This window comes from Scylla paramamosain, chromosome 18, assembly GCF_035594125.1.
Source record: "Scylla paramamosain isolate STU-SP2022 chromosome 18, ASM3559412v1, whole genome shotgun sequence".
In the NCBI taxonomy this organism is placed as follows: Eukaryota; Metazoa; Arthropoda; class Malacostraca; order Decapoda; family Portunidae; genus Scylla; species Scylla paramamosain.
Window position 1 is genome coordinate 22,862,150 of NC_087168.1, and position 27,500 is coordinate 22,889,649.

The following is a 27,500-nucleotide window of genomic DNA, read 5'->3' on the forward strand; positions in this document are numbered from 1 at the left end:
CTCTCTCTCTCTCTCTCTCTCTCTCTCTCTCTCTCTCTCTCTCTCTCTCTCTTCGTTTTTTTAGTCTTTCTGTTACTAATACGTGGAGCGACTGAATAATTTAAGGTGTGTGTTGGGAGGAAATGTTGTTTTTTCCACTATTTCTTTTTTTTACCCTTTTTCGCTGTTTTTCTTACTTTTCTATTTGATGGGAATTGTTTTTTTTTTCACTCACTCTTTTTCACTCTTATTTTTCTGTTTCCCACCCACCCACACACACACACACACACACACACACACACACACACACACACACACACACACACACACACACACACACACACACACACACACACACACCATCCATCATGCAGCAATACTCACACTCGGTGAATATTTTACGGAGCCCGTCAGTACCATCGATCACCACCACCACCACCACCACCACTACCACCACCACCACCACCACCACAGGACCGTCCCCTCTGCACTCTTAAGGATGGAGTATTATCCCTTTGTACTCCTTTTGTATCCCTTTGTATTCCTTTGTAAGCTCTTTGTATCTTGAAGACTCTATATACTTAAGATCTAGATGTACAGTGGCTGCCCTGATGCATACCCCTTTTTATTTATCTTGCTTCTCACGCTTCTAATATTTCCCTTTTTCCATCTCCACTTCGTCACTTTTTTTTTTCTTTTTCTTTCTTAGCATCTGTCGCAGTGTTAAGCTTTCCCTTCCTCCCTTCTCTGTATACGGAACAGACAGGAGGAGGAGGGAAGCTGCAAGGAGCCATCAGGTCTACACGTGGCAGTCTCTATATAAGACAAACGTATTTCTACCTATAATCTCCATTCTTCGTCTTCTTTAGTTAATTTCAGTTAAATAAGTATCTAATGTCTACTAAGAGAGTTCATTACCAGATTTATGCATTCTTGTGTTATTTTTTTAGCCACCCACTCTCCTATACCCATGTTTCCTTCTCTTTTTCCCTTTTCTTCCCTTCCTCTACCATTCCTGTTCCTCCCACCTTCACCAGCGAAAGGAAAGGAAACTATAGACACTTCAAGATTTTTCTACATCATAACAGAGGTCTCTCATTCAAGTCTTCCTGTTTTTCGTGGTGTTTTCATCTCATATTTATCGATGACTATTGCTCTTAATACTCACACCAAGACACGTGACCCACAGTTAAGGAGTCAGATATACCATGACATGTGCTTCGGTCGTCTACGTGCAGTTGGTGTTGCTCGAGTGGCTAAGATCGCCCTCTATCGACCAACTTCGGAACTAGTTTAGCGACTGCAGTTTGGCTCTCTCTCTCTCTCTCTCTCTCTCTCTCTCTCTCTCTCTCTCTCTCTCTCTCTCTCTCTCTCTCTCTCTCTCTCTCTCTCTCTCTGCAGACACTCATCTTCCCTCCCTTCGTCCTCTCCTCATCTCACCCACCTCTCCCTTCCTTTCTCTCTCTCTCTCTCCCTCTCAGTCTCTCTCCCTCTCTCCTCCTCGCCATTTCCAGGATTAGCGTCCGCCCCTCAGCACGTCCCTCTCTCTCTCTCTCTCTCTCTCTCTCTCTCTCTCTCTCTCTCTCTCTCTCTCTCTCTCTCTCTCTCTCTCTCTCTCAGACTTAAGATTCACACCCCAGTCATGGTAACTTTTTTTTCCTCCCGTAAAACTAATTTGACTCAGTTACTGTGTCTTCCTTCGCTGCTTGAGAACACCTCTCTCTCTCTCTCTCTCTCTCTCTCTCTCTCTCTCTCTCTCTCTCTCTCTCTCTCTCTCTCTCTCTCTCTCTCTCTCTCTCTTCTTCGTCTGGTCTTTTTTTCTTTCTTTTTTTTACATTTTCTTCTTCCTTTCATTCCCTCTCCTCCTCTTTAACTCTCTCTCTCTCTCTCTCTCTCTCTCTCTCTCTCTCTCTCTCTCTCTCTCTCTCTCTCTCTCTCTCTCTCTCTCTCTCTCTCTCCCTCCCTTACAAGTCTTATCCTTCCTCAGAACGCGTCCCTTCCCACCCTCCCTCACATCACTCCCTCAAAAGAACTCTCTCTCTCTCTCTCTCTCTCTCTCTCTCTCTCTCTCTCTCTCTCTCTCTCTCTCTCTCTCTCTCTCTCTCTAAGACTTGTCCTTTTCTCCTTTTCTCTCTCAGTGTCCCTTTAATTCTTGTAAAGATTTGCGCTTCTTTCTACACGGGACTGAGTAATTGATGCGATAGATTCCTGCGTGATCACCCCTCAGTCCCTCGTTCCTTTGTTTTCCTTGTAAGCTCCAAGCACTGCCACCCTCCCACCCTCCCTCCCTCTCTCCTTGCTTCCTTACCTTCCTCTCTCCTCGCCCTGCACTTTTATCACCACCAGGGGATGATGTTGAAGCTGTCATGCGGTGTGTTGTGATGGTTTGTCTCGTTCCGTCTTGTAGTGTTGTGCTTGGTGTTTGGGTGTGTGTTGGTGGCTGTATGGGTGAGGCTAGGGGTAATATTAAGGTTTTCTTATGGTATAGAGATGGGCTGTACTCGTGTGTATATCGTTTCGTTATGTTAGTGTTGTATCTGCTGTTTTTTTTTTTTTTTCTATGACTGAAGCTATGGTGCAATTTCAAGTTATTGTGAAGTTTGATGTCCGTCTGTGTGGCGCTGCCCTCTTCACCACTTGACTAATTATAACAGAACTGCAGGAATAGTTTGCAGGCTGAGTGAACGTGAATGATTCTATATGCTAATCTTTTTCACCCTCCCATGACCAGCTGTTTCAGGAGAGAGGCTTATGAAGGCATCGCGGGCGTGAGTGGTGTGTTAGGGTTAATCATTGTATCGTGTGTGTGTGTGTGTGTGTGTGTGTGTGTGTGTGTGTGTGTGTGTGTGTGTGTGTGTGTGTGTGTGTGTGGTTCCATTATTTTTTGTTCTATTTTATGTGCTACTGTTCTTTACTCACACGTTCGGTTCCCTCTTCTTCTTCTTCTTCTTCTTCTTCTTCTTCTTCTTCTTCTTCTTCTTCTTCTTCTTCTTCTTTCTCTTCTACTTCCTCCTCCTCTTCCTTCTCAGCCAACTCATTTTTCTTCCCTCATATCTTTCAAATCCATATCTTCCTTCGCTTCTCCTTCGTGATCTTCCTCCTCCTCCTCCTCCTCCTCCTCTTCCTCCTCCTCCTCTTCCTCCTCCTCCTGCTCCTTCTCTCTCTCTCCGCAATCTTCTCCTTCCAATTTACTTCGCCTTCCCCTATTTCCTCTCTCGCCTTCCCTCCTCCTCCTCCTCCTCCTCCTCCTCCTCCTCCTCCTCCTCCTCCTCCTCCTCCTCCTCCCTTCGTGTTCTCCGTCCAGCACTTCCAGTCTTCCAGGAACCGACCGTAGCTACACTGGAACCTCCTCTCCTCTTCCTCCTCTTCCTCTTCTTTCTTTCCTCCTCCTCCTCCTTCTCTCTTTTTCCTCCGTTCGTCTCTTTTTTTCTTTCTCTTCCCTTTCGTTCTCCCTCGTCCGCTTTAAACTCTTAACTCTCTCTCTCTCTCTCTCTCTCTCTCTCTCTCTCTCTCTCTCTCTCTCTCTCTCTCTCTCTCTCTCATTATCTCCTCCTTTATCCTTTTATTTGTTCTCTCCTCCTCCTACTCCTCCTCCTCCTCCTCCTCCTCCTCCTCCTCCTCCTCCTCCTCCTCCTTTATGGGTGCCTGTAATCTTTCCATAATCTTTCTGTAGCAGGGAGAGAGAGAGAGAGAGAGAGAGAGAGAGAGAGAGAGAGAGAGAGAGAGAGAGAGAGTTCCGTAACACATGCACGGGTAGTAGTACTCGTATGCTGTGTGTGTGTGTGTGTGTTCAGTAGAGGGGGAAGGTTTCGTGGCGTTGAGATACTCTAAAAGGGCCCTCTCTCTCTCTCTCTCTCTCTCTCTCTCTCTCTCTCTCTCTCTCTCTCTCTCTCTCTCTCTCTCTCTCTCAGTCTTCCTGTTTGCCTGTCTTTCTTTGTCCCGCTAAAAGTATTTCACTGTCTTTCCTTCCTTCCTCCCTTGGCTCCCTCTCCTCTCTGTTTATTTTCCTCTCTCTCTCTCTCTCTCTCTCTCTCTCTCTCTCTCTCTCTCTCTCTCTCTCTCTCTCTCTCTCTCTCTCTTGTTCATTCTCCTCTTCCCCTCTCACTCTATCTCGTCTCTTTCTTCCATTACTCTCTCTCTCTCTCTCTCTCTCTCTCTCTCTCTCTCTCTCTCTCTCTCTCTCTCTCTCTCTCTCTCTCTCTCTCTCTCTCTCTCTCTCTCTCTCTCTGTGTGTGTGTGTGTGTGTGTGTGTGTGTGTGTGTCTATCTCTCCCCTCGTCTCCCGTGGTTATCGTTAGAGAGAGAGAGAGAGAGAGAGAGAGAGAGAGAGAGATGAATTAGTGGTGATCGTCATAAGGGTCTGGATTTTCTACTGTGGTGCGGTGTGGTGCGGTGTAAGTGTGGTGTGGTGAGGTGCGCTGTGGTGTGGTGTGATCATACTACTACTAATAATGATGTAGAAGGGAAGAACAGAGAGTTAATGATAATGAACATGCTAACAATAGTAACGAAGATAAGATTTACGATGTTTCAAGAAAGAGACAGAAGAGACTAGTGTTATGTGACTTAGTAATAATAATAATAATAATAATAATAATAATAATAATAATAATAATAATAATAATAATAAGTGAACTTTTTTTTACACCACTCGTAGTATGTAACCGTTGGAGTCACAATAGTAATAGTGTTCTACCCAATAAGGTTCATCAGTGTTGAGTGTTCAGTGATACAGGTGATGAATATAGACGACAGGTGCCAGTTTTCTACGTATCATCACTAAGGAAAGGAGTGTTTGATGCTTCCCTGCTATCTGACATGTTTCCCCTTAAATACCAACCATTCTGATACATTTCCTCTTGCTCTACAGCCCCTCACAGCCACCTGCAACCGTTACACTGACTAGAAATTGCTATCATCTGTTCTTTTCTTTCTTGTTGATGGTTGTAAAAGATTCATCAAGGAAAGGCGTTTTCTGATGCTTCCCTGTTATCTGATATGCTTCCCCCTAAATACTAACCATTTTGATGCATTTCCTCTTGTTTTACAGCCACTCTCAGCCACCTGCAAGCGTTACACTGACTGGAAATTGCTATCATCTTTTCTTTTCTTTCTTGTTGATACTTGGAAAAGATTCATCGGTTTTAGCGCTATGAATTGTTGCACATGTCAGCTTTACTACTCCCTCTCAGCCACTTCCAAGCACATCATTTAGACATTTTATTATTTTCTTTCTTGTTGATGCTGGTAAATCATTGCATATCTCAGTGAAAGGCTTAATGATGTGCTTGATGGATAAAGGCGATGAATGTTCAAGTGAATGCAGTGGGCGGGTATAGATATCGTGTTGCCTTCGTCTGCACCGCCTAGTGGAGGAGCGGTAGGTGATGTAGTGCGGCAGGTGGCGTCCATGAATTTACAGTGACCTAAAACACCAGAGGTCAGGCCGCCGTTCCCGCCCCGCTAGCGCCACGAGCATCGGGAGGGGCGGCTTGCTCTGCTCCGGTCGTGAAAATAAGTTACTGTAGACTGATAGGCCCTCATCACCTCACGGCCCTCCCCCTCCCCCTTATCTGGTGAAATATTGTCCTTACCAGCGGGTTGTGGGGCTGCTGTGATGTGAGGACACCTGTGGGAACACCTGTGTGCCGCTTGGCTCGCCGCACACCTGTCCCGCACCGCAACGTACCACACCGCACCGCCCACATATCCTAAACTTATGAAGCTTCAAATAACCTAAGCTAACCTAACTTAACCTAATCTAACCTAACTTAACCTAACCTAACTTAACCTAACCTAACCTTACCTAACCTAACCCAACCTAACCCAACCTAACTTAACCTAATCTAACCTAACCTAACCTAACCTAACCTAACCTAACCTAACCTTAACCTAACTTAACCTAACCTAACTTAACCTAATCTAACCTAACCTAACCTAACTTAACCTAACCTAACCTAACCTAACCTAACCTAACCTAACTTAACCTAATCTAACCTAACCTAACCTAACCTAACTTAACCTAATCTAACTTAACCTAATCTAACCTAACCTGCTTATAGTGACGGTGTGATGTTCGCTAAGCCTCCACCCTTGAGTGAGGGCCCCGGTATCCTTAAGCTAGAGCAGCGGCAGCATCTCAGGGACGTTAAGGGCTAAGGGCATGTGTCATAAACTTACATTAGACTCCAATATAAACTACTACTGACGGAGTGTTCCTCGCTAAGCCTCTTTGATCAGGGCGTTGAGATCATTAGTTTGGAGCAGCGACAGCATCTCAGGGACACTCAGAGTCCCCACAGTTTGTACTACACTCACCCTGCCCCCACGCCGCCCGCCCCAGCGCCGTGCAGCCGGTGTTAAGCGGGTTTCCTCCGTGCACCGTCGAGTTCCGGAGCGGGGAAGCGGAGGAAATTGGATGCAGGCCGCTCAATCTGCATTTACCCCGACACTGGCTAGGGGCGAGGGCTGGAAAATCAGGATGTTTGGGAGGGGGTGCGCGCCCGCTGGAAATTGTGCCGTGACCAGTTGACGGGCGGCTGGAGATAAAAATTTTACTACAGTCGCATGGGGGCTTGCTTTTTGGGGCGTGCGGGGAGGCTAGGAGACCAGGCACACACACACACACACACACACACACACACACACACACACACACACACACACACACACACACATGCATGCTAATGTTTAAAGATTTGTTATCACAGCTCTGTTGCATAAACCAGCAACAGCACCACCACCACAACCACCACCACCGCCGCCACTACGCACTCACTCAGGGCGAGGCAGGGGCGGCATTTGTTCCCTGGGTGTGCGTGAGCGGCCGTGTCCCTCCACCCCGGCGCCCCAGCCAGTGGTGGAGGGGCGGGGAGCAGCGGCGGCCACGTCCTGCCGGCACTCACTTCCTTGCACAAGTCCCGCCGGGGGATGTGACGCAACAAACACTCACTCACTCACTCACTATCGCAACCTGAAGGAGAGTGACCATTCCCCGCTGCACCTCTGCCATCCCTGGGAGGAGTTTGTTTTATCGGCTTTGCATTGCGTACATTCCTGAGGGAGGCCCTGTGACCGCCACCACGCTGCCTGCCGCCTCGGGCCGCGACCCTCTACCGGGCCAACCCTCGCCGCCACTCTCTGCTTAAATGAGAAACTGCAATCTTTTTTGTGGTTCCCTTTTAATTACGAGACGTCGGGCAAGACCCGTGGTAACTTTTATCAGAAATTTTACCCCCTTTTTCCTTATCGTGTGTGTGTGTGTGTGTGTGTGTGTGTGTGTGTGTGTGTGTGTGTGTGTGTGTGTGTGTGTGTGTGTGTGTGTGTGTGTGTGTGTGTGTGTGTGTGTTCACGCAATGCAAAGCTGCAGTTGTAGATTAAATCCGTTTGTGTGGAATTAACAAAGAAGCGTTTGGATTGAAGCATCAAGCCTCGCTGGTGAGAAGAGAAGGTTTCTCGGCGTGTTATCAGGAGGGCAACCTGAGCTGAGCCCTTTGCTGGCCAGTGCTACCTTTCACACTCCCGCCTTGGGCCTGAGGTGCAAAACCCTCAGAAGCTTCCCCCATCATCCCCGCGGCCCCAACCTTCCCGCTGCGCCGCATCAGTCGTGGCTAGCCGGGCCCTAACTCAGCCTCAGCCGCCCCGTTATCACCTGCGCCAGTCGAAACCTTCATTTATAGTTCTGCATGACCTTTACTTCTCCTTGGACCGCGACGCCCCTCCGCGATGCCTGACTATTGAACACTGATGGAAGTCTTTGGCTTTCCTGTAAGAGCCAAGCGTTTCTTCCCTGCTCAACCTTCCTTCCCTCGAGTTTTCACTGTCGCGCCACGGAACAAGATCCCTAACACTCGCGTCGCCCTCAGGAGTTATTTAGGGACGCCCTCCACGTGCACAGCTACACACACCCGGTCTCAGTCTCCCACCAGCCGCCCTCACGACCCACCGACACCTTACACCCTTTGCCTGCAGTCCCTCCCGCTCCCAGTTCGTGCCCCGACGGGAGGGGGCGGTGCTCAGTGCTGGACCAGGCTAGACAGTCAGGTCACACACACACACACACACACACACACACACACACACACACACACACACACACACACACACACACACACACACACACGTTAATTAGATCAGCCTGGGCGTGAAAGCTTTAATCTGAGCTGAGTTTGGCGAGGCGAATGTTACTTTATACTCGCAAAGAATTGGTAGGATTATGTTTTTTCCTATCTCTCTTTTTTTTCATCTGTGTGTGTGTGTGTGTGTGTGTGTGTGTGTGTGTGTGTGTGTGTGTGCATGCGCGTAACCTGACACCCCGACATCCAATACGAAGCGACAGCAGAGTCTTCCCGCCCCTTCACGCCCCCATATACCTCTGAACACATACACGCACACACACACACACACACACACACACACACACACACACACACACTCATACACACACACGTCAGAAGGCCTTCATCATCGCCCCGTGTGAGTGTGGATAGTGACAGTGAAGTGGCTGCATTAATCTGGAATGTGGCCGTGACCTTCCCTGGCCGCGAAGTGACTCACCTGTCAACATGTAAAGGAGGCGCCCCACTCACTTCCTCATGACTCCATTGTGCCGCTTCTCCCTCACTGCTCGCCATCACTCATAACTCCCGTAAAAGATAGGAAGATTTGTTAGTAATCCCTGTAGTTAGTGAGTATTTATAGTTCTGGGCATATTGAAGATTCCCTCCCCACTTGAGAACAAACCTGGAGTACTTTACTTACTGTCGCAACTATACCAGTCATCCACATACTTCTTAGCAATCGTCAACATACGAGACGATAAGTTCATTAGAAAACGGGAAACTGTAAGAAGCCATGTCCTACACAGAGCAGTCCTTTCATAAAACATGCCTGCCCATTTCCACGTATCAGCCCCATCCATACACATCACCATTAGTTTATGCTCGTGCGGTAAACTAGATAGGTGACAATACACAGCCTTGGGTAGCACATGTATTTGTAACAATGACCTAATACGTTGATATATACGCACAGAAGCTGCCGCGTGTAGGTCTGCTGGCTTCTTCTCTTATGCTCTTATGTTCTTATCTCCACACGTAGGATTCGCGTTTCTTATAGTTCTTCAAGCTCAAGTCGGTTATGGAAGGGTTGGTGTTCAAAGAGATGATACCGGCTCCATTTATCCTGCCTCGTGTCTCAGTCCTTGTCGCGCTGTGTCGTGTGCCCGCTGCGTCTTGTTACAGAGTGCCTGGCGCGTTATGTGAAGCTGTGCCGTGTTCAGGATCATATTCTGAAACACTGCGCCGCACCTCCACTGCATCCAAAAGGCTCTATTTGAAGTCAGACGTGTTTTGAAGGGTATTTTTTTTTACGGTTCTAGTGACAGACTAACAAGATTTCTACATTACTAACGGGAGAAACACACTTGAGAACCAGGTTAGTTAAATCGGTGGCCTTTGAAAATAGCCATGGTGAGAGAGCAAAGCGTCTCTGAATACGGGCCTTAGTGCCACCTGGGAGGCCGTACAAGGGCGCCGCGGAGGGAGTGACACTTGAACCTTACTTAGACTTGCCTTTACGGTTATACGGTCTGCCAGTTGAGCGGTTTCTGTTTTTTTTTTTTTTTAACTCAGTGTGAAGATGAATGATGTGTACAGTGACCGGCAGTTTATGACGCATCTTTTACACACACACACACACACACACACACACACACACACACACACACACGGAGAGCCTTCCTTGCATTCTTACGTCATTCTTTCCCTCTTTCCAGTCTAACCTCCGTGCCAAAGGACCATATTGTGAAAGACTCCTGTCCGCACCTCCACTACATTCAAAAGGCTGTAGTTGAAGTGACAAGGGTTTTCAAGGGTGTTTTTAAGGTTCTAATGACATTCTTACATTATCAACAGGACAAACTCTCTTAGGAACCCAGCTGATGGTATCTGCGGCCTTTGAAAGTAGTCGTGGTTGTGTAGATGTCTCGCGTTCTTTCGGCGGACACTGGAGACTGGCTATGCCCCCAGTGCCCGAGTGCCCGGCGAGTGTCCCGTTGTGAGTGCGCCGCCCCACAAACTGGTCCCGCGGGTGGTGTTGGTGGTGGTGGTGGTGGTGGTGTCCGCGCCGCCACAACTCAGCCCGGGGCGTGTTGGTGCAGCCTGCTGGTTCACTCGACCGGTTTTTCTGCTTCCTCTGTTTCAAGTGTAGCGTCCACTCACTTCCTGATGCGAACATTTTCATTTTGGAAAGAGGGGACACCGCTGCTCTGCGTGGGCCGCCGGAAACGCATCATCAGCTGTCCTGCTTGCCTGCCGCTGTCGTGTCTGTGTCCCACGTGTTACCGCGAAGCCATAACCTCCATGAACCGCCCATGGACACGTGACCCATTAATGTTGTTGTTGTTGTTGTTGTTGTTGTTGGTGGTGGTGGTGGTGGTGGTGGAGTACCTGGCCGTGTTGTAATGGAGCCTGTTAAGTGCGTGAATGCAGCGGTTCATCTAGAACGTAAAAATCTAATAGCTAAGTAGAAAAGCGATATGAAGTTTGACAATGTTTTGTTAATTTTGCATTGGCGAGGTGGGATATTGTGCGGTGAGGGACGTGACGGCGTGATTGTGGTGATGAGTGAGCCACGAGCCAAGGGACGCGGATAGGGGCTGGTGGCAGAGAGGCGCCTCGCTGTTGCTTCAGGAGGGACAGGCCCTGCACAGCCTGGCCGCCCTGCTGTGGTCTGGGGAGTGAGGAAAGGCATTAAGAAACATTCAACTGAGAAGAGACGGATGTTCCCCTCGCACGTCGTGAGTCGCGAGGCAAACGCGAGCCTGGCCAAGTTGATGCTGCGCTTGACAGGCGCCGCGATGCAGCCTGAGCGAGGAGCCTTGGGTATTGTGCCTGTCATTCCCTGTCCCTGGTGGACGGTGACTGTCTCAGCTGCTTCGTGCATGAAGTGTGTGCACTCTGCCTCTGCTTGGGAGTGCACAATGAGGCGAGCAGTGCCTCCACGCCCACGATTCACGCCCACGCTCACTGTCCCGGGCGTGGGCGTGTCTTGGGCAGGGCTGGAGGCCCGCCGCTGATGACTGGAGGTTTTTGATGTCGCTCTTTATCGCTGTGCTCCCATTGTTCAATAGTTTTGTTATTTATTCTTTGTTTGTTTGGCGCGAGCGTGGGACAGTGCCTTTGGGTGCCATCGACTCACAGCGCAGCGGTGCCAAACGCACGGATCGGCCATTCTATTGATTTCACTCACTTGAGTGGGCGATTTAGATTTGAGAAGAATTTATTGATCCGCCAGGCCACGATGTGATGACAGAGGGTCTGAAACAGGGTGATGAGTACGTATAGGGCGTCGTGAAGAGCGAGGAATGTGGATGGTGGCGTGGTGAATGGTGTGGATGTATTGGTAAAGGGAGATCTGGCAGCGCCGCCGCGTGGTGGAGTCAATACGGGTGTGTGCGCGGGAGGTTCAGTGGGAGACGAAACAGCGGCCGGGAGGGTGATTGTTGCGCACGCTCCGGACCTGCCAGCCCCCTCCCCCTCGACCTCTGCTTTTCTGTAAGCCCAAACTGCTGTGGGATTAAGATGGGCAAGGCATAATGAGCGGCCGTCAGGTAGTGGATCAACAAGCCCCTAAGGCGGCTGGTGGGCGAGCTCGGCCAGTCTCCTCCCTGTGAGGGCGCCAGCTTCCTCGCTCTAATGACGTAGTCCACCCAAGGCTCATATTTTTCATGAGTAATGTGCCAATAACCAACTCGAGGACCAAATCGTATGGAAAGTTGATCGTGGAGGCTGAGAGCGAGTGCGTCCCTAAGGTCTAGTGTGTTCGACAGGCCGCCTGGAGCAATAGACCGCTGGTGCAGTGAGCGATGGACCCATGAAGATATCGTAAGACAGGAGTTCATACAGTTCACCAGGACATATCATGCTAGTGTACATACCGGTGAGTACATTGTGGCTTGCTGTGTGTGTGTGTGTTTGTGGGTGATGGCTTGGTTATGTATGGGTAATAGTGGGTGTTCTGACTGCCCTCCGCCCACCACAGCCGCCCCAGCACGGCCCAGCGTCCTCCGCCCCTCAGCAGGCTCCCCGCGTTGCACAGAGCGTGGCTAGATTGCAATGTTACCACTTAAGAAAACATCAAAGACCACAGGCCGCTAACAAGGCCCAGTGAGGCCCTGGGGTGGCCGGGGAAGGAGAGAGAGAGAGAGAGAGAGAGAGTGCCACCTGACATCCCTCCCCCTCTCCTTCCAACTCTCCCCCGCCCACTATGAAATCAGTGCCCTTATGTCAAATCCAGGTTATTTAGTCAACTATTTCTTCGCATTCTACAGTCTGAATTTATTGTGGGTGACTAGTTTTTTTAAAGGCTTGGATTGCTTCAGCATGGTCGTGGCTGTGGCGGCTGAGTGCTGAGGGTGAGGCTGAGGCTGAGAGGTGCTGGGGAATGCTGGGGTAGGGGCCACTCTCCGCTTAGTATTCTGTAGTCACATGCACAAGGTCAGCCAGAAGCGAAGCACTCTCTGACCTCATTCTGTAAGAGGCGCATATGTACAGTGCTGAGTGCTGGGCTCCATAATGACTGACTCCTGCCATATTTGCTGTGCGTCATGAGCTGCCCCGGTCGAGGAGTGTGCTTGTTGTTCTGGTAGGCGGAAAAAATAAATCGTTTGCTATATCTTTCTTTTTTCTTTTTCTTTTTTTCCGTTTTTTTTTTTTTTTTACCGTGCATCAAGAAAATGTAATGTTTTAAGCTGAGTGTGTTCAGAGTGAGGCAAACTGTGTCTGCTTATTAATGAGGACTGTGTGTGTGTGTGTGTGTGTGTGTGTGTGTGTGTGTGTGTGTGTGTGTGTGTGTGTGTGTGAAGGTAAGCGAGGACACCCTTCTCCTTTCTCTCTCTCTCTCTCTCTCTCTCTCTCTCTCTCTCTCTCTCTCTCTCTCTCTCTCTCTCTCTCTCTCTCAGTGTAGCAGTCCTAATTAGTTATGCTTTATATACCTGGATCTTTAAATATTCAATGTGCACAACAGTTAATGTTCACTGAGGCAGGCTTGGTGCAGTGAGCGCCTTGGCCTGAGCTTGGCGTGGCGAGCGTCCTGAGCCTGCCAGATGACAGCAGGAGGCAGTGAAAGGAAGCACGGCCAGGCAGATTAGGTGAGGCCAGCCAGTTGCTGCCAGGAATCGAGGTTGGAAGAAAGAGAAGGAGAAAAAAGAAAGGTTACTTTGTCAGGGGGTGTCCGATGGCCTATCTTGACAGCGAGTGAATGTAGGCGAGTTGGGACAAGGGGACAATGAGATCGTAGAAACGCCCTTAGGCACTCGGCGGTTCCTAGTCTTTTTCACAGGCGCCGAAGACCCTTATCGAAAACACACTCCGTACTACACTGGCCAATTCAAGTGAACATTTGGGTAATACAAAGAGGAAATTCACTCCTGATCAAAGCAAGAATAAAATAAATGATTGCACCGAACTTCAAGAGTATACATGGATAAAACTAAAGATAAATTCACTTCCGATCAATACAAATTCACTTCCGATCAATAGAGAGAGTAAATGAGTCCACCGAACCTCCAGAGTATATTTGGACAACATGCAGCGGGTCTTAATGCGATTTTTGCTCTCTTGCTTTTAGGAGGCGATGCGGGAGATGTGTGTGTTTGTGTTGGCACGCCCCATCACCCTCAAAGTGTCGTCCTGAATAATATTATAAAAAAAAACCACTTGCCTAAAGATTGAATGCACAGTAAGTACAAGAATACTCATACAGCAACATGAGACACCCAGCCGACGGAGGGAGTACTTTAATTGCTGCTCCTGGGACCTTTAAAGTTTAAATACCCACGCGTGTGTCACATGAGCTGCATCTGTCACCCATCCTTTACCAGAATCTCATAAACCCTAGCCTGAAGCACATTTTGAACCGAACACTCCCCTTTAAGTTAGACTGCGAGTGAATAATATAGAAAAGAACTGTTTGTGAGAGCCTCCTAAATCAATGGAAGTTCAGACGAGTGTAGAAAGGGTAGTGATGTTAGTAAGACTCGCACCGCACTTCCACTACATTCTGAAGGCTGTAGTTGAAGTTACACGGGTTTTTAAGGGCATTATTACGATTCTAGTGGCAGATTAACACAATTTCCACATTAACAACAGGAGAAACGCTCTTGAGAACCCGGCTTATCATCTCTACGGCCTCTGAAACTAGTCATGGTGAGAGCAGAGCGTTTTAGAAGACAGGCCTGAGTGTCATAGGTAAGGTGTAGGTGAGGTAGTGACTGGCTTTATGTTAAGGCCCGGCAGAGGCGATGGTTGGCCCGGGAACAAGACAGGAGGGAGGTGAGTGCAAGTGAAGTGCTGACGCTTGGGTGAGGTTCCATCCAGAGTGCATTAGTTAGGAGCGCCTGGGAGAGGAAGTGATTGATTTTGTGTGAGGATAGGTGGAGGTGATGGTTAGCCCGGGAACAAGGCTGGAAGGTCGAGGAGTGAGGGAGTGAGGGAGAGTGGGGGAGGGAACCTTGTGGCTGCCAAACAGAGACCCCTCCCTCACTCCCTCCCTTCCCCTAACCAAGGCTGCTCTCTTCCTTCCTTCCTTCCTTCCTTCCTTCCTTCCTTCCCTCCATGCACTTACGAGCAAACTCCCACCAGTCACACGCCAAACACTCGGAAAATCGACGCAGTAGGAAAAAAATCTAAAATTCAGAAGAAAACGTCGATTTATATTCATTTCCTTTAAATTTCATCTCGTCTTGTTTACAACGCACGCTGCCAGAGGTCGGAGGCTCAAGTTGTCATACACGGTAAACACAACACGGATATTACACGTGTCTCACTATATACTCGTATATCTGTCTCTCTGTCGTCCAGGTGCCCTCATCAACATTGCTCCTTTACCTGACGTGGTCTATAAATATGCAGCTCGTGTGCCCTAGATTTAGAAAGGCTGAACTTAACTTTTTTCCACCTCTATTTTTTCTCCCGTACGTGTTGGTGACGGGGCTGGCGGACGCACGATTGCTTAGTAAAAGTATTTGGAGGTGGAAGGAAGGCGGGCAGCGTGGCCAGAGGAGGGAGAGAAGGGAGCAAGGGAGAGGGCGTGTGGGATGTGCCGACCTAAGGGATAAAAAATAGGAAAATGTTTAAATGTTTCTTCGCCTCAGAGAGAGAGAGAGAGAGAGAGAGAGAGAGAGAGAGAGATTTAAAGGTCATGTCTTTTCTCATTCTGAATCATTCATGTCTGAACATCCATATTCTCATCTCATCTCCTCCTCCTCCTCCTCCTCCTCCTCCTCCTCCTCTGCATCCTCCCTCTCTCGTCTTCCCCACCACCCACCACCTTTCCTCCTCCTCTACCTACCACCACCACCTCTTCCTCTTCTTCCTCCTCTCATCGTCTTCAGCGTCATCTACCACCACCTAGCAACCTCCTCTTGCCACCACCACCACCACCACCACCACCACCATCATCTACCATCTACCGTCTTCTCCTCACGTCTCCTCCACCTCCGACCTCCTCCTATCGGCATTTTTTGTCAGCCGGGATAGTTTCAGAGGAACGACAATGGTGACTAATGACGGACCTAATCGCTCCCAAATCCTCATTGTTGGAACCCTCGTAATGATGCGTGTGTGTGTGTGTGTGTGTGTGTGTGTGTGTGTGTGTGTGTGTGTGTGTGTGTGTGTGTGTGTGTGTGTGTGTGTGTGTCTATCCTACGTACACAGCAAGGAGCAGGACGGGAGTGAAAGGCGGTCCTGTGTGTGTGTGTGTGTGTGTGTGTGTGTGTGTGTGTGTGTGTGTGTGTGTGTGTGTGTGTGTGTGCCCCATAAGGTAAGGGTGAGGTATCTTGCAATGGGATGGATATTGTCTGACCTAATAAAAAAAAAATAGTTAAAAAAAATAGCATTAATTAGTGGGTAGTTGAGTGAATGTGGATATCAGAGAGAGAGAGAGAGAGAGAGAGAGAGAGAGAGAGAGAGAGGGGGAGGAGGAGAGGTAGGCTGAGTGTGAGGGGGAGGGGAAGCAAGGGATGAGGGCAATATTAGTGATGGGCCTTTGATGGGAATACGGGTGGTGGGGGGATGGGAAGGGGAGGAGAGAGAGGGAGAGGGAGAGGGAGTTCGTACATTTATAGTGGAATAGTAATTGTAAGAGAGAGAGAGAGAGAGAGAGAGAGAGAGACTAGGAGTATACGTGTAAAATATCTTTCAGGCTCTTTCTCTCAGGCTCTCTCTCTCTCTCTCTCTCTCTCTCTCTCTCTCTCTCTCTCTCTCTCTCTCTCTCTCTCTCTCTCTCTCTCTCGAGGCAGCGAGGCAGGATGAGGCCCACCAGCGCGAGATGAGAGGTGAGAGGGGAAATGAGGATGTGGGCTCTGCTGCTGGGAGGGAGAGAGAGAGAGAGAGAGAGAGAGAGAGAGAGAGAGAGAGAGAGAGAGAGAGAGAGAGAGAGAAAGGTGAGTGAGGGGAGAATACGATCATTTTAAGATCAGTAGTAAGAGTTAAACGTGCATTTCCTTTGGCGGTGTGTGAGAGAGAGAGAGAGAGAGAGAGAGAGAGAGAGAGAGAGAGAGAGAGAGAGAGAGAGAGAGAGAGAGAGAGAGACGATGACTACTACTGCTTCTACTTCTTTCACTAATAGCCACTAATTCTGCTCTGTGTGTGTGTGTGTGTGTGTGTGTGTGTGTGTGTGTGTGTGTGTGTGTCTAAGTGACTTTAGAGAGGGAGGGATTAAATTGTGGCCTCAGCTTTCCATGTTTATGATACAGTGGCGTGTGGTGCCAACCACAAGAGAGAGAGAGAGAGAGAGAGAGAGAGAGAGAGAGAGAGAGAGAGAGAGAGAGAGAGAGATCTTTCCCTCTCCAACCCAAACAAGTGAGCAAGAGCACCAAGCCACACACACACACACACACACACACACACACACACACACACACACACTCAGGCCACGAGAAAAGAATAGCTTGGGATGGAGGAAGGAATAGGAGGGGACGGAGGAAGCAGACAAACAAACAAGCAAAATAAAACCAGGAACAAAATTAGAGGGCAAGAGGTGCGTGGAAAGAGAGAGAGAGAGAGAGAGAGAGAGAGAGAGAGAGAGAGAGAGAGAGAGAGAGAGAGAGAGAGAGGAAGCGGGTGTGGTAACAGGTTATTCTGAGCTGGGGAGGGAAAGAGGAAAACGTTGTCTAGTCAATGTAATGTAAAAATAAAACCTCCAAGAAAGAGAGAGAGAAAGAACGTCCAAATTACAGGATACGAGCGATCAGGGAGAAGCGAGACTCGAGAACCGCCTGACGAAGCTTAAACTACCTGCCGGAGAAACTGAAGGATGAACAGGAGGACGAGTGAATGAGCCGCGCGGGTGACGAAGACCAGTTCCCAGAGACAGATAGATAGGTGGATAGTTTGATAGACAAGTACTTTATTGATCGCAAACCCAAGAAAATACATAAAAAAGATGCCTTAGTAAAGATATCATGAGTGGTCCAAGTATATGTTCAAATTACAGTATTTTGCTGCTTTGTGATACGGACGTGAAAAGGAAACGAAATATACTGACACAACACAACAAAAAACTTAAAGAATACAACACTAAAAGTAAATTGAACAGTAAATAAAAGATAACACACACACACACACACACACACACACACACACACACACACACACACACAAAGGCAGGTCACTTATATGTATAGGAGCAGGGAGTAAGATAGGGAGTGGTGGAGTTTCGCTGGTGGTGCCTTATGGCCGCAAAACACGTGACGCAGAGCCGCGGGGAGGCAGTTTATGGCGCCGCGGGGGAGGGGAGAACGGCGGAGAGGCGAGATAGATAGAAATACGTAGTGGAGACAGGAAAGAGAGGGGCAGGTCAGGAGAGCAAGGGAGGTGTGGGAGGGGGAGGTATGGGAGACAGAGGGACAGATAAGGCATAAAGGGAAGGAGAAAGCCGGAGAGTCATGCTAGTACCGAAACGAGGAAGGGCCGAGTTGAGATGGGGCCGAGCTGCGGTGCAAGTGGAGGAGTAATTGAGATTGTGGAGAGATGGAGGGGTGGACGAGAGGGCCGCAGCAGGTGACAGTGGCCATCTGGCGCCGCGCCGCACCGACTACCGAGGCGTAAGTGGGTTGGGAAAGAGCGAAAGCCTAAGATTTCGTTGTGGCTGCGATGGTCGTGACAGTCTTCTGGGAAATGCTTACGACACGGGGACTGAGCAGTGTTGGCCACGCTCCTTGTTATCCTGCTTTGCAACTTTCCTTTTTGAATTTGAATAGCGATTAGGCAGGATTATACTCTCCAGGTCTTGCCTTTTACCGCCCTCTCGCTCGTAAGGAAATGACTGCAGCGTTCGTGGTGGACTTGTCTCTGCTGGGGGTTGTGGTGAGTCGGTGAGTGTCGCTTCTTCGCCTCCTCCTCCTCCTCCTCTTACTCCTTCCCCCTTTCCAGCCTGACGCCGCGGTGCCAGCTGGAAGACGAGCTGGAATTTAACATTAGCGTAATTAGGTCACCAACTCAGCTGTGTTTTACGTGAATTACTCACCTGCACGAAGCAAACAACACACACACACACACACACACACACACACACACACACACACACACACACAGCCCAACCCGCCCTCCCCTCACTCACTATTAATTATGTCTGTGAATTGGCGTGTCCGGCGGCTTGTCCCTGGCGGCGCCCCACGCGTGACCCGCGGCTGGGGACTTGAAGGCTGCTGGCTGGGGCTGGGGCGTGTCTGGGGAGCGAGGGACTGATAGCTGGGGCGGGGGATGAGCTGTGAGTAGGGAGGGTGTTAGTTGGTAGTGGGGAACGTGACTGGGGCGGGAGGGCGTGATGGGGGAGGATGGTATTGATAGACGTGACTGGGGAAAGGTGTGGAGTGCTGGGTGGGGCTGGGGAGTCGTGGGCTGCTGGTTGGTAGTGGAGGACGTGACTGGGGAGGTGTGGGGTGCTGGATGGGGCTGGGGTGAGCTCAGGAAGGATTCTTAAGACTGGCCCTATCCTGCCTATTGTCTTGATCGATAAGCGGAGATAGTAGAGGCGAGGCAAGACAGCTCCAGCCATCGCCTCTTCTTCAGTTGTGCTTAGACGCTTTTCCCAAATCTCCCGGCGTCTTATCTCGGCTTTGAACTGACTCTCGTGGAAGTTATTGGAATCCTGCGCCACCACTCGGGAGAAGCGCCCCTGAGAACACGATTGAACACCGCTGCGGCCTTTGAAATCAGTTCTAATGAGAGAACAAAGCATTTCAAAATACGAGCTTGTCTCCTGTCTCTCTCACAAAGTCCTCTGCGGTGTTGCGCCTCTTGCTGTCTTGTTCTGCCATCAATTGCATGTTTGTTGCGCCTGTCAGCTTACCAACCACTTGCCTCTGTGCTGTGCTAACATACACGAGCACAAACCTCAACTTTCTAATTACTCCTATCCATATTGTGTCCACCCAACCTCATGCAAGAGTCGCTAATCATCATCTTTAGCGGTAATCTCTCATTAATTCTGTGTCCACCGAACCTAAAGCGAGAGTTTATCATATTCTTTAATAGTGAATCCCCATCTGTATTGTGTCCAGCGAGCCTAGTACGAGAGTTAATCATTGTCTTCACCGGTAATCTCTAAAATCCCTGCTCATGTTTTTATTCTCTCTCTCTCTCTCTCTCTCTCTCTCTCTCTCTCTCTCTCTCTCTCTCTCTCTCTCTCTCTCTCTCTCTCTCTCTCTCTCTCTCTCTCTCTCTCGAGCGCCTTCAGCAGAGAGGAGCAGCAGGACGGGAGCCTCGGGAACCTCTCTCGCCTCACCCACTGCGAGACTGCCGCTGTTTGGTGCACTTAAAGACCAGCCTGCTTAGTGGACCCTTTTTTTTAACCAATACTTTCATCTTTTAGCTTGCGAGTTTTCATGTAAGGACACACACACACACACACACACACACACACACACACACACACACACACACACACACACACACACACACACACACACACACACACACTCTTCGCCCCATCCTGCTAGCCGATACGCCACAGGGGTCCAGTAGTGAGGGAGACCGTCCCCCCCCCATCCCCTCTAGGTCATCCCTCACCATGGTCCCTCCTCCCCTCGGTGCCTGGGTGCCGCGGCGGGATCCCCAGCGGAGGGCGGGAGGCAAGTGTCGCGTGCTGCCGCCGCTACGCCGCCGCGCCTTCCCCTGGCAACAGAAATGGCTTCGTTCCTGCACTCAAAAATTCCTTTACGCGGATGAGTTGGTTGGAGGGCGAGTGTGTGTGTGTGTGTGTGTGTGTGTGTGTGTGTGTGTGAGTGTGTATGCTTCGCCCTCTGTAACTGTGTATGGATGTCTCTCTCTCTGTGTGTGGATGTCTTGCCCTCTCTGTGTGTGGATGTCTTGTCCTCTCTAACTGTGTGTGGATGTCTTGGCCTTTGTAAGTGTGTGGCTGTGTGGATGCCTTGCCCTCCTACCTTGCATGTGGCTGTGTGTGGATTTCTTTCCCTTATGGTAGTGTGTGGATGTGTTTGGGTGTGAGTGGATGTGTTTGGCTGTGTGTGGATGCCTTACCCTTCTCGTCCGTGTGTGTTCATCTGTATTCGTGTGGCTGCCCTACCGTTTATGCTTGTGTGTGTCCATGTGTCCGTGCGGCCGCCTCCCTTTCCGCTAGAACCGCCTCGGAAATACTTGGGTCCTTACGTTCGGGGCGCGGCAGTCATGTCCTTCCTCAGCGCAGCGCACACAGGCATTCACTTCCCTGTCGCTACTTTGGTAAATTACTCATTGCTTCCTCTCTCTCTCTCTCTCTCTCTCTCTCTCTCTCTCTCTCTCTCTCTCTCTCTCTCTCTCTCTCTCTCTCTCTCTCTCTCTCGCGAAAAATCCGTGAAGGTGAAGAGGACGAGTTGGGGTAGGTGATTGGGCGGGGCGGAAGGGCGGGGCGGAAGGGCGGGGAAGGAAGGGTGGTCATGTAATGCGGGCGGGTCGGAGTTGGGCTGGTCTTGATTGGACTGGGCTAGAAACTGTACGGGGCCTGGCTGGGACTTGGCTGGGCTGGGCTGGAAGGTGGGAGTGAGTGGCTGGTTGGGTGCAGGTATACTCGTACAAGTACAGAAGGGTACAGGTTCCCACAGTGAGATCACCTAGTCACCTGTCACTCATCACCTTCCTCCACCTACTTCCCGTTGTGCACCTGCCAGCCACCTCCACCTGTGTGCCTCAGCTCCGCACTTCTCCATTCCCCCTCCTCGTTTTTCCCTCCCGCAGGTGGGTGGGTGGGTGGTTGGTGGATTTGCCGCGATGTTGTGTTGGCGAGTTGGTTTGCTGGCGTTGGTTTGTGACTTGTGTTGAGTTGTGGTGTTTTGTTCTGGTGTTTCGTGTTCTTCCTGGTGATAGAAGTAGTTGGGGGTGGTTTGTTTGTGTTACTGTTACTATACTACTACTACTACTACTACTACTACTACTATTTATTTTAACGTATCCTATCATTGTCCATAAGAATAGCCGGATTACTATTACCACTACTACTACTACTATTATAGCAATTTTCTTAACGTATCCTATCATTACCCATAAGAAATAATGACTGGTCTCTACATAATTACTACTACTACTCCTACTACTACTACTACTACTACTACTACTACTACTACTACTACTACTACTACTACTACTACTACAATTATCACCATCAGCACCACCACCATCATCATTAACACGTGGACGATTAAATATGAAGTGTGTGTGCGTGGGCGTGGCGGAGTCTCGTGTGTGAGGGCACTGAAGGCGGCGCGGAGGCAGCACAGCGAGGGGGAACGACGTAGACTGAGTTGGGAACCGAGCGAGTAGGCTTACCGTGATAGAGGGGAGAGAGGGAGAGGGGACAGAGGGATGGGTGAGCGTTTGAGGGGAGTAGCGAGGGGAGAGGGGAGGCGTGAGGGGGAGTGAAGCACCTCATTAGCGAGCCAGGGGACGAGTAGAGGGGACGAGGGACAGTTCTTATCTAGCTACACGTTTTCTGTAGTGGTGTACCGGCTGGGACGAGGAAGCAAGACAGGAACACGTCATTGCGTTGGCTAAATTTGGCTCGGAGGGAGTGAAAATCATTAAATCAGACACAGTAACCCAATTAGCACGCATTATTAACAAGAAAATTTCCTCTGTGAAGCCAGCACAGGTGTAATAATTAATTCATTCTCAACAGGTGTCTGACTCATCGTATTATATTGCCAGAAACACACTATACTCTCACACACAGACAAAGTTAAGAACGAAAACAAAGGAAGTTGCAAGGACCCTTTAAACCTATACACGTGGCAGTCCCTCTATTAAACATGCCTACTCACTTCCACCTATCATCCCCATCCATAAAATTTGTCCAATCTTTTAAAAGCTACGTATTGACTTGACACTATTGTAAGAAAAACCTAAAAATCTCAGTGTAATATGCTTGGGTGGGGGTTTAAAAAGGTGGCTTATGTTGATAATAGAACGCTGAACATTACTGGGGAGGAAGGAACGAAGGAAGGGATGCGAGAGTCCTGCTGTCGGTGAGTGGCTGGGTGACTGGGAACACGAGACGGAAAAATAAGATAAAAGAATAAAGATAACTAACCTGGCTGAAAAAGAAAGACAAAAAAGGTGAAATAAGTGTATGTGTGTGTGTTGCTTGAGTGCCCCAGGAGCAGGAAATGTCCCGGATTCCTCACGATTTCTCAATAGAGCGAGTCCCGGAGAGGATGAGGTATTTCGATTAGAAGGTCTGTCCGCGGAAAATAGCCGTGAGGAAGATGGATTGCGACCGTGAGGGTTAAGGGAGAGGCGATGAACGGGGACTCAGGAGGTGCGAGGCGCCAAGAAACGGTGGGCGATGCTTGAGAATCGTGAGAATGATAGAGAGGAGGTAGTGGTGGAGGTGGTGATGGCGGTGATGGCGGTGGAAAGGAAAAAGTTACCATATTGACGTTAGGAAGAAAGTTTATATGGAAGAGAGAAGGGAAACTTTAGAAAGACGGCGAGGGGAAGTCAGTGGGAGGGGAGACGTATTGCCAGCACTGAACAAAGGGAAGCTAACTTTGGAGGCCACGAGAGGCGGCGTGGCGAGGCGTGGCGTGGCGAGGCGCGGCGTAGTGAGGCGCGGCTTGGACCAGGCAGGTGGACGGTCCATCCCACCTGTCCCCGCCGTCACTCCCCTGCAACTGACGTGCGGACACTCGCCACTCATCACGCTGCAGGAAGGCGAGTGTTTCCTGCCGGCGGAGGGAAAACTGTTGCGAGACCAAAACGATGTAGGAAACAATACACGAAAAAAAATAAATAAAAATACATACACGGAAAATAGATGAATAAATAATATAATAGGAAAGAAATGATGAGGGAAATAATATGTTCTTAAGATAAACACTAAGATTGCCTCACGTAACCCACACCTGACAAAACATCCACCAATTCTGGATGATCCTTTTGACCTTCCTTCGGGGACCGGCACCTCAGTGGGCTTTTTTTTATTTTTTTTATTACCGTTCTTTTCTTTACCCTCGGCCAGTGTCTCTCTTACACACACACACACACACACACACACACACACACACACACACACACACACACACACACACACACACACACACACATCATTCACTCCCACGAGACTTGCAACGTGCTTCCAGTGACACATCTTTACATCTTACGCCTTGCCTCCTGAGAACCCGCTACCCTCTTCACTGCCAGGGGGCGTGGCAGCCTGGCACTGACACGAACGCCAGGTCAAGCACACCGCCTGCCACCCACTAGCACCACCACCACCACCACCACCGCTACCGCCACCCTCTCATATTACAGCGGACAATGAAAGAGGTGTTGAAGCGACTGACGATGATGGACATGTAGCAAGATTGTCCCACTCTAGATTCCTGAGCAGAGAGAGAGAGAGGAAGGAAAGTGTCCTAAAACAGTGTGTCTCTGCTGCTTCTGTGTCCAGCTGCTGCCCAAGTCATCACTCAGAGAGGACCGGATTGGGAGAGGCATGGACGGGGCAGGAGTGGGGCAGGGTATACAAGTGGAGGCCTTTGCTGGGACGGGACACACGGATCGGGGAGGAACCAGGGGAGGGTGCCACGAGGGAAGAGTCTCAAGGGATGGCTGTGTTGGGACTAGGAAGCAGAAGCAGGAGAGGAATGAGGAGAAGCAGAAACCAATGTGCATTTTCTGAGACATTTCCGCGCCACACTTCCAATAGTTTCAGAAGGCTCTAGTTGAAGTGACAGGTTTCCAAGAGTGTTTCTATGATTCTAGTGACAGATTAACACGATTTCTAGACTATTAAGTGAAGAAACACACTTGAGAACCCGGCTTATCATCTCTGTGGCCTTTGAAATTAGTCGCGGTGAGAGAGCAAACACTGAACACTAGCTAGACGTAGGAGAGAGAACATAAGAACATAAGAACATAAGAAATAAGGGAAGCTGCAAGAAGCGACCAGGCTTACACGTGGCAGTGAACAGGTAGCCACAGTCAGTACAAAAGTGCAGTGTAGCTTGGTGGCAGTGACTAACAGTGCATAAGAGGACACAGCGCGGCACTTTCACATCCCCGTGCATGTTTTAACACTTCTCTGTGTCCATGAGGAGCCAAAGGATCTCTCTGTGCGCCGCAGCCTCAGAGGGCGCGCCACAAAAAGCCTGTTTACTCATTATCTCTGGAGAGCATCCCCTTCCTGCCCTTTTTATTGTAAACATGTTACATTTATCATGGCCTGTGTTGTGTTAGTGCTCGAAGGCGTGGTGTGCTGGAGGCAAGCTGGGGTTAGTGTTGGTGGTGGTGGTGGTGGTGGTGGTGGTGGTGGTGGTGGTGGTGGTGTCCTTCTTCTTTTTCTTCTTCTTCTTCTTCTTCTTCTTCTTCTTCTTCTTCTTCTTCTTCTTCTTCTTCTTCTCCTCCTCGTCCTTATTATTATTATTATTATTATTATTATTATTATTATTATTATTATTATTATTATTATTATTATTCCTCTTTTCCTCCTCCTCCTCCTCCTCCTCCTCCTCCTCCTCCTCCTCCTCCTCCTCCTCCTCCTCCTCCTCCTCCTCTACCTCTATTTTCCTCCTCCTCCTTTAAACTCAGCTAGTCGAGAGGTTAGGTGCTTCTCTCTCTCTCTCTCTCTCTCTCTCTCTCTCTCTCTCTCTCTCTCTCTCTCTCTCTCTCTCTCTCTCTCTCTCTCTCTCGTCCCGTGTGAGGCGGTGCGTTGGATATAAGTCGACGTGGTAATTACTAAGAGGTGTGTGTGTGTGTGTGTGTGTGTGTGTGTGTGTGTGTGTGTGTGTCAGGGAATTACGAAGGAAACACAAGGCTAAGTGAAAGCTTAAATGGATTAATTGACAGACTAAGCGGTGGTGGTGGTGGTGGTGGTGGTGGTGGTGGTGGTGGTGACTTAGCTTTTAGAAGTGCCGTAGAGGTTAATTCCCCACTCTAAAGTAAGGATGGTAGTGACTTAGTGTATGTAATAGAGGGTAGTTTATATTCTAAAGCCAGCCATTATTGTAGTTGGTGGTGGTGGTGGTGGTGGTGGTATACAGAATATAGCAGTGTTTTCTACTCAAAATAACCATTAGGAATTCATGTTGCTGGTGGATTAGTCTATGTAAAAGAGAGTATTTTTTTTTCTTTTTCCAATTCCCAAACTAGCATTACTCAATTTGTTGGTGTTTCATTGCATGCTGAAGAGATTCCTGTCCCTGTCATAAAGCCAGCATGTCTTGTGTTGCAGTTTTCTTTCTCTCTTTCAGTCACAAAACCAGTTAGAGGTTTTATTTTTCTCTCTTTCAATAATAAAGCCAATATTTCTTTACCTGTAGCTTTTATTTATTTATTTTTTTTTTTTTTTACCTCAGTCATAAACACAGTATTTCTCTAGCTACAGCATTTTTCTCTTTGTCTCTCTCTCTCAATTACAAAGCTAGTATTTCTCTAGTTGGTGGTGGGTTAATGTATGTAGAAGAGAATATTTTCCATCGCAAGCCAAGCAGTGTGCCTGTGTGGCGGGTGGCGTTTATTTTTCGACAGGTGGCCGTGTTCCCTTCAGCTGCGGTGGTGTGTGTGTGTGTGTGTGTGTGTGTGTGTGTGTGTGTGTGTGTGTGTGTGTGATGGATAAGATAAGATGGCTTGCTGATTACAGGTGATACAATGATCTAGACATAATAAATGAGTTGCATATATCATGTGATAATACGAGATAACACACACACACACACACACACACACACAACACACACACACACACACACACACACACACACACACACACACACACACACACACACACACACACACACACACACACACACACATATACACACACACACACACACACACACACACACACACACACACACCTGCAGTCTGTAAGTCAATTTGTGTCATAAATAATCAACACTTATGGTAAACTAACTCGTGTTGCCTTTTTTTTTTTTTTTTTTGAAGTGTATTATCGTTTTTTTTTTTATCCTTTCTTATTTTATTTGTTTATTTATTTGTATATTCATCTATTTATTCATTCATTTGTTTATTATTTAATTTTACCATTGGCTCTTATTTTCATACCCATACTTAAGAAAAAAAACACTAAAAGCTACCAACATTATTTAGAAATCCCTGTAGAAGGTCGTGATTTCCTTATGTATATATATATATTAACATAGAAAGCATTATTTATTCACTTTTCCATTGGCTTATCTTGATATATATAAAAAAAAACACAACAGCAAGCTAACAACATTACGTGGAATTTCCTGAAGAGATCTTAATTTTTTTTTTTTTATTTATTTATTTATTTTTTTTTATATATACACATACTGACATTGGAGGCATTATTTTTTGACGTGTAACTTCCTTCCCGGACGCCGCCAGCCAATCACCTGCACTCTCTAAGCCTCATGCAGCGCCTCGCCTTGATGCCTCATGAATACAGCGCATCAGACCAGTCACGTCCCTAAGCTTGTGTTACCCCGTCGATCCGCGCACCTTGTCACGCACCTCAGGCCCCTCAACCCCCGTCCACCCAGCCCCCCTGTCCCTGCCTTATGACTGCTCTCGTTCATGTTTGTCTTAGCCTTGTTACAGCCCTCTTAAATTCCTGTCATAATCCCTGTCTACTCCAGTTTACCCCTTTCCCAGTTCTGTCTGTTCCTATCACAACTTATGCACATTTCTGTCCTATTTTTTTTTTTTTTTTCACATTCCCGTCTATTCCTATCACAACCACACCCACCTCTCTCCCAGCTCTGTCTTAGCTCCCATCACAACCCCGTCTATCCTTGTGTTGTCCTAGCTAGAACTGTCCATTACCTGTCAGTCCTCTGTTCATCTCTTTCAGCTCCCTCTTAGCCCTGTCCACCCCTGTCACATCCACACCCACCTCCGTCCTAGCCGTGCTCCAGCCCCGTCTCTTCTTATCCTAGCCCCCGTTCATCCTTGCCCCAGCTTTGTCACAGTCTTGTCCATCTCTCTGTCAGAAACCCGTTCATCCTTGTCCCAGCCTCGTCTAGCCTCGCCCCCATCCAGT

General features: G+C 48.8%; 1 protein-coding gene across 8 annotated transcripts in view; it reads left to right on the forward strand.

Moving 5' to 3' along the window:
• The window catches only part of LOC135109375 (RING finger protein 44-like), a 105,541-nt gene that overhangs the window by 27,183 nt on the left and 50,858 nt on the right, over window positions 1-27,500 (forward strand). For 2 of the 8 annotated variants that reach the window (XM_064020766.1, XM_064020770.1), the window contains exon 1: window positions 11,432-11,918. The exons of 1 other annotated variant lie outside the window; for it this stretch is intronic. In XM_064020766.1, the coding sequence (XP_063876836.1) occupies window positions 11,901-11,918 (18 nt within the window). In that variant the 5' untranslated portion in view covers window positions 11,432-11,900. Of the gene's footprint in view, window positions 1-11,430; window positions 11,919-27,500 lie in introns of those variants that run through there. 5 more of the 8 variants (XM_064020769.1, XM_064020771.1, XR_010272678.1 and 2 more) reach the window with 4 other exon arrangements.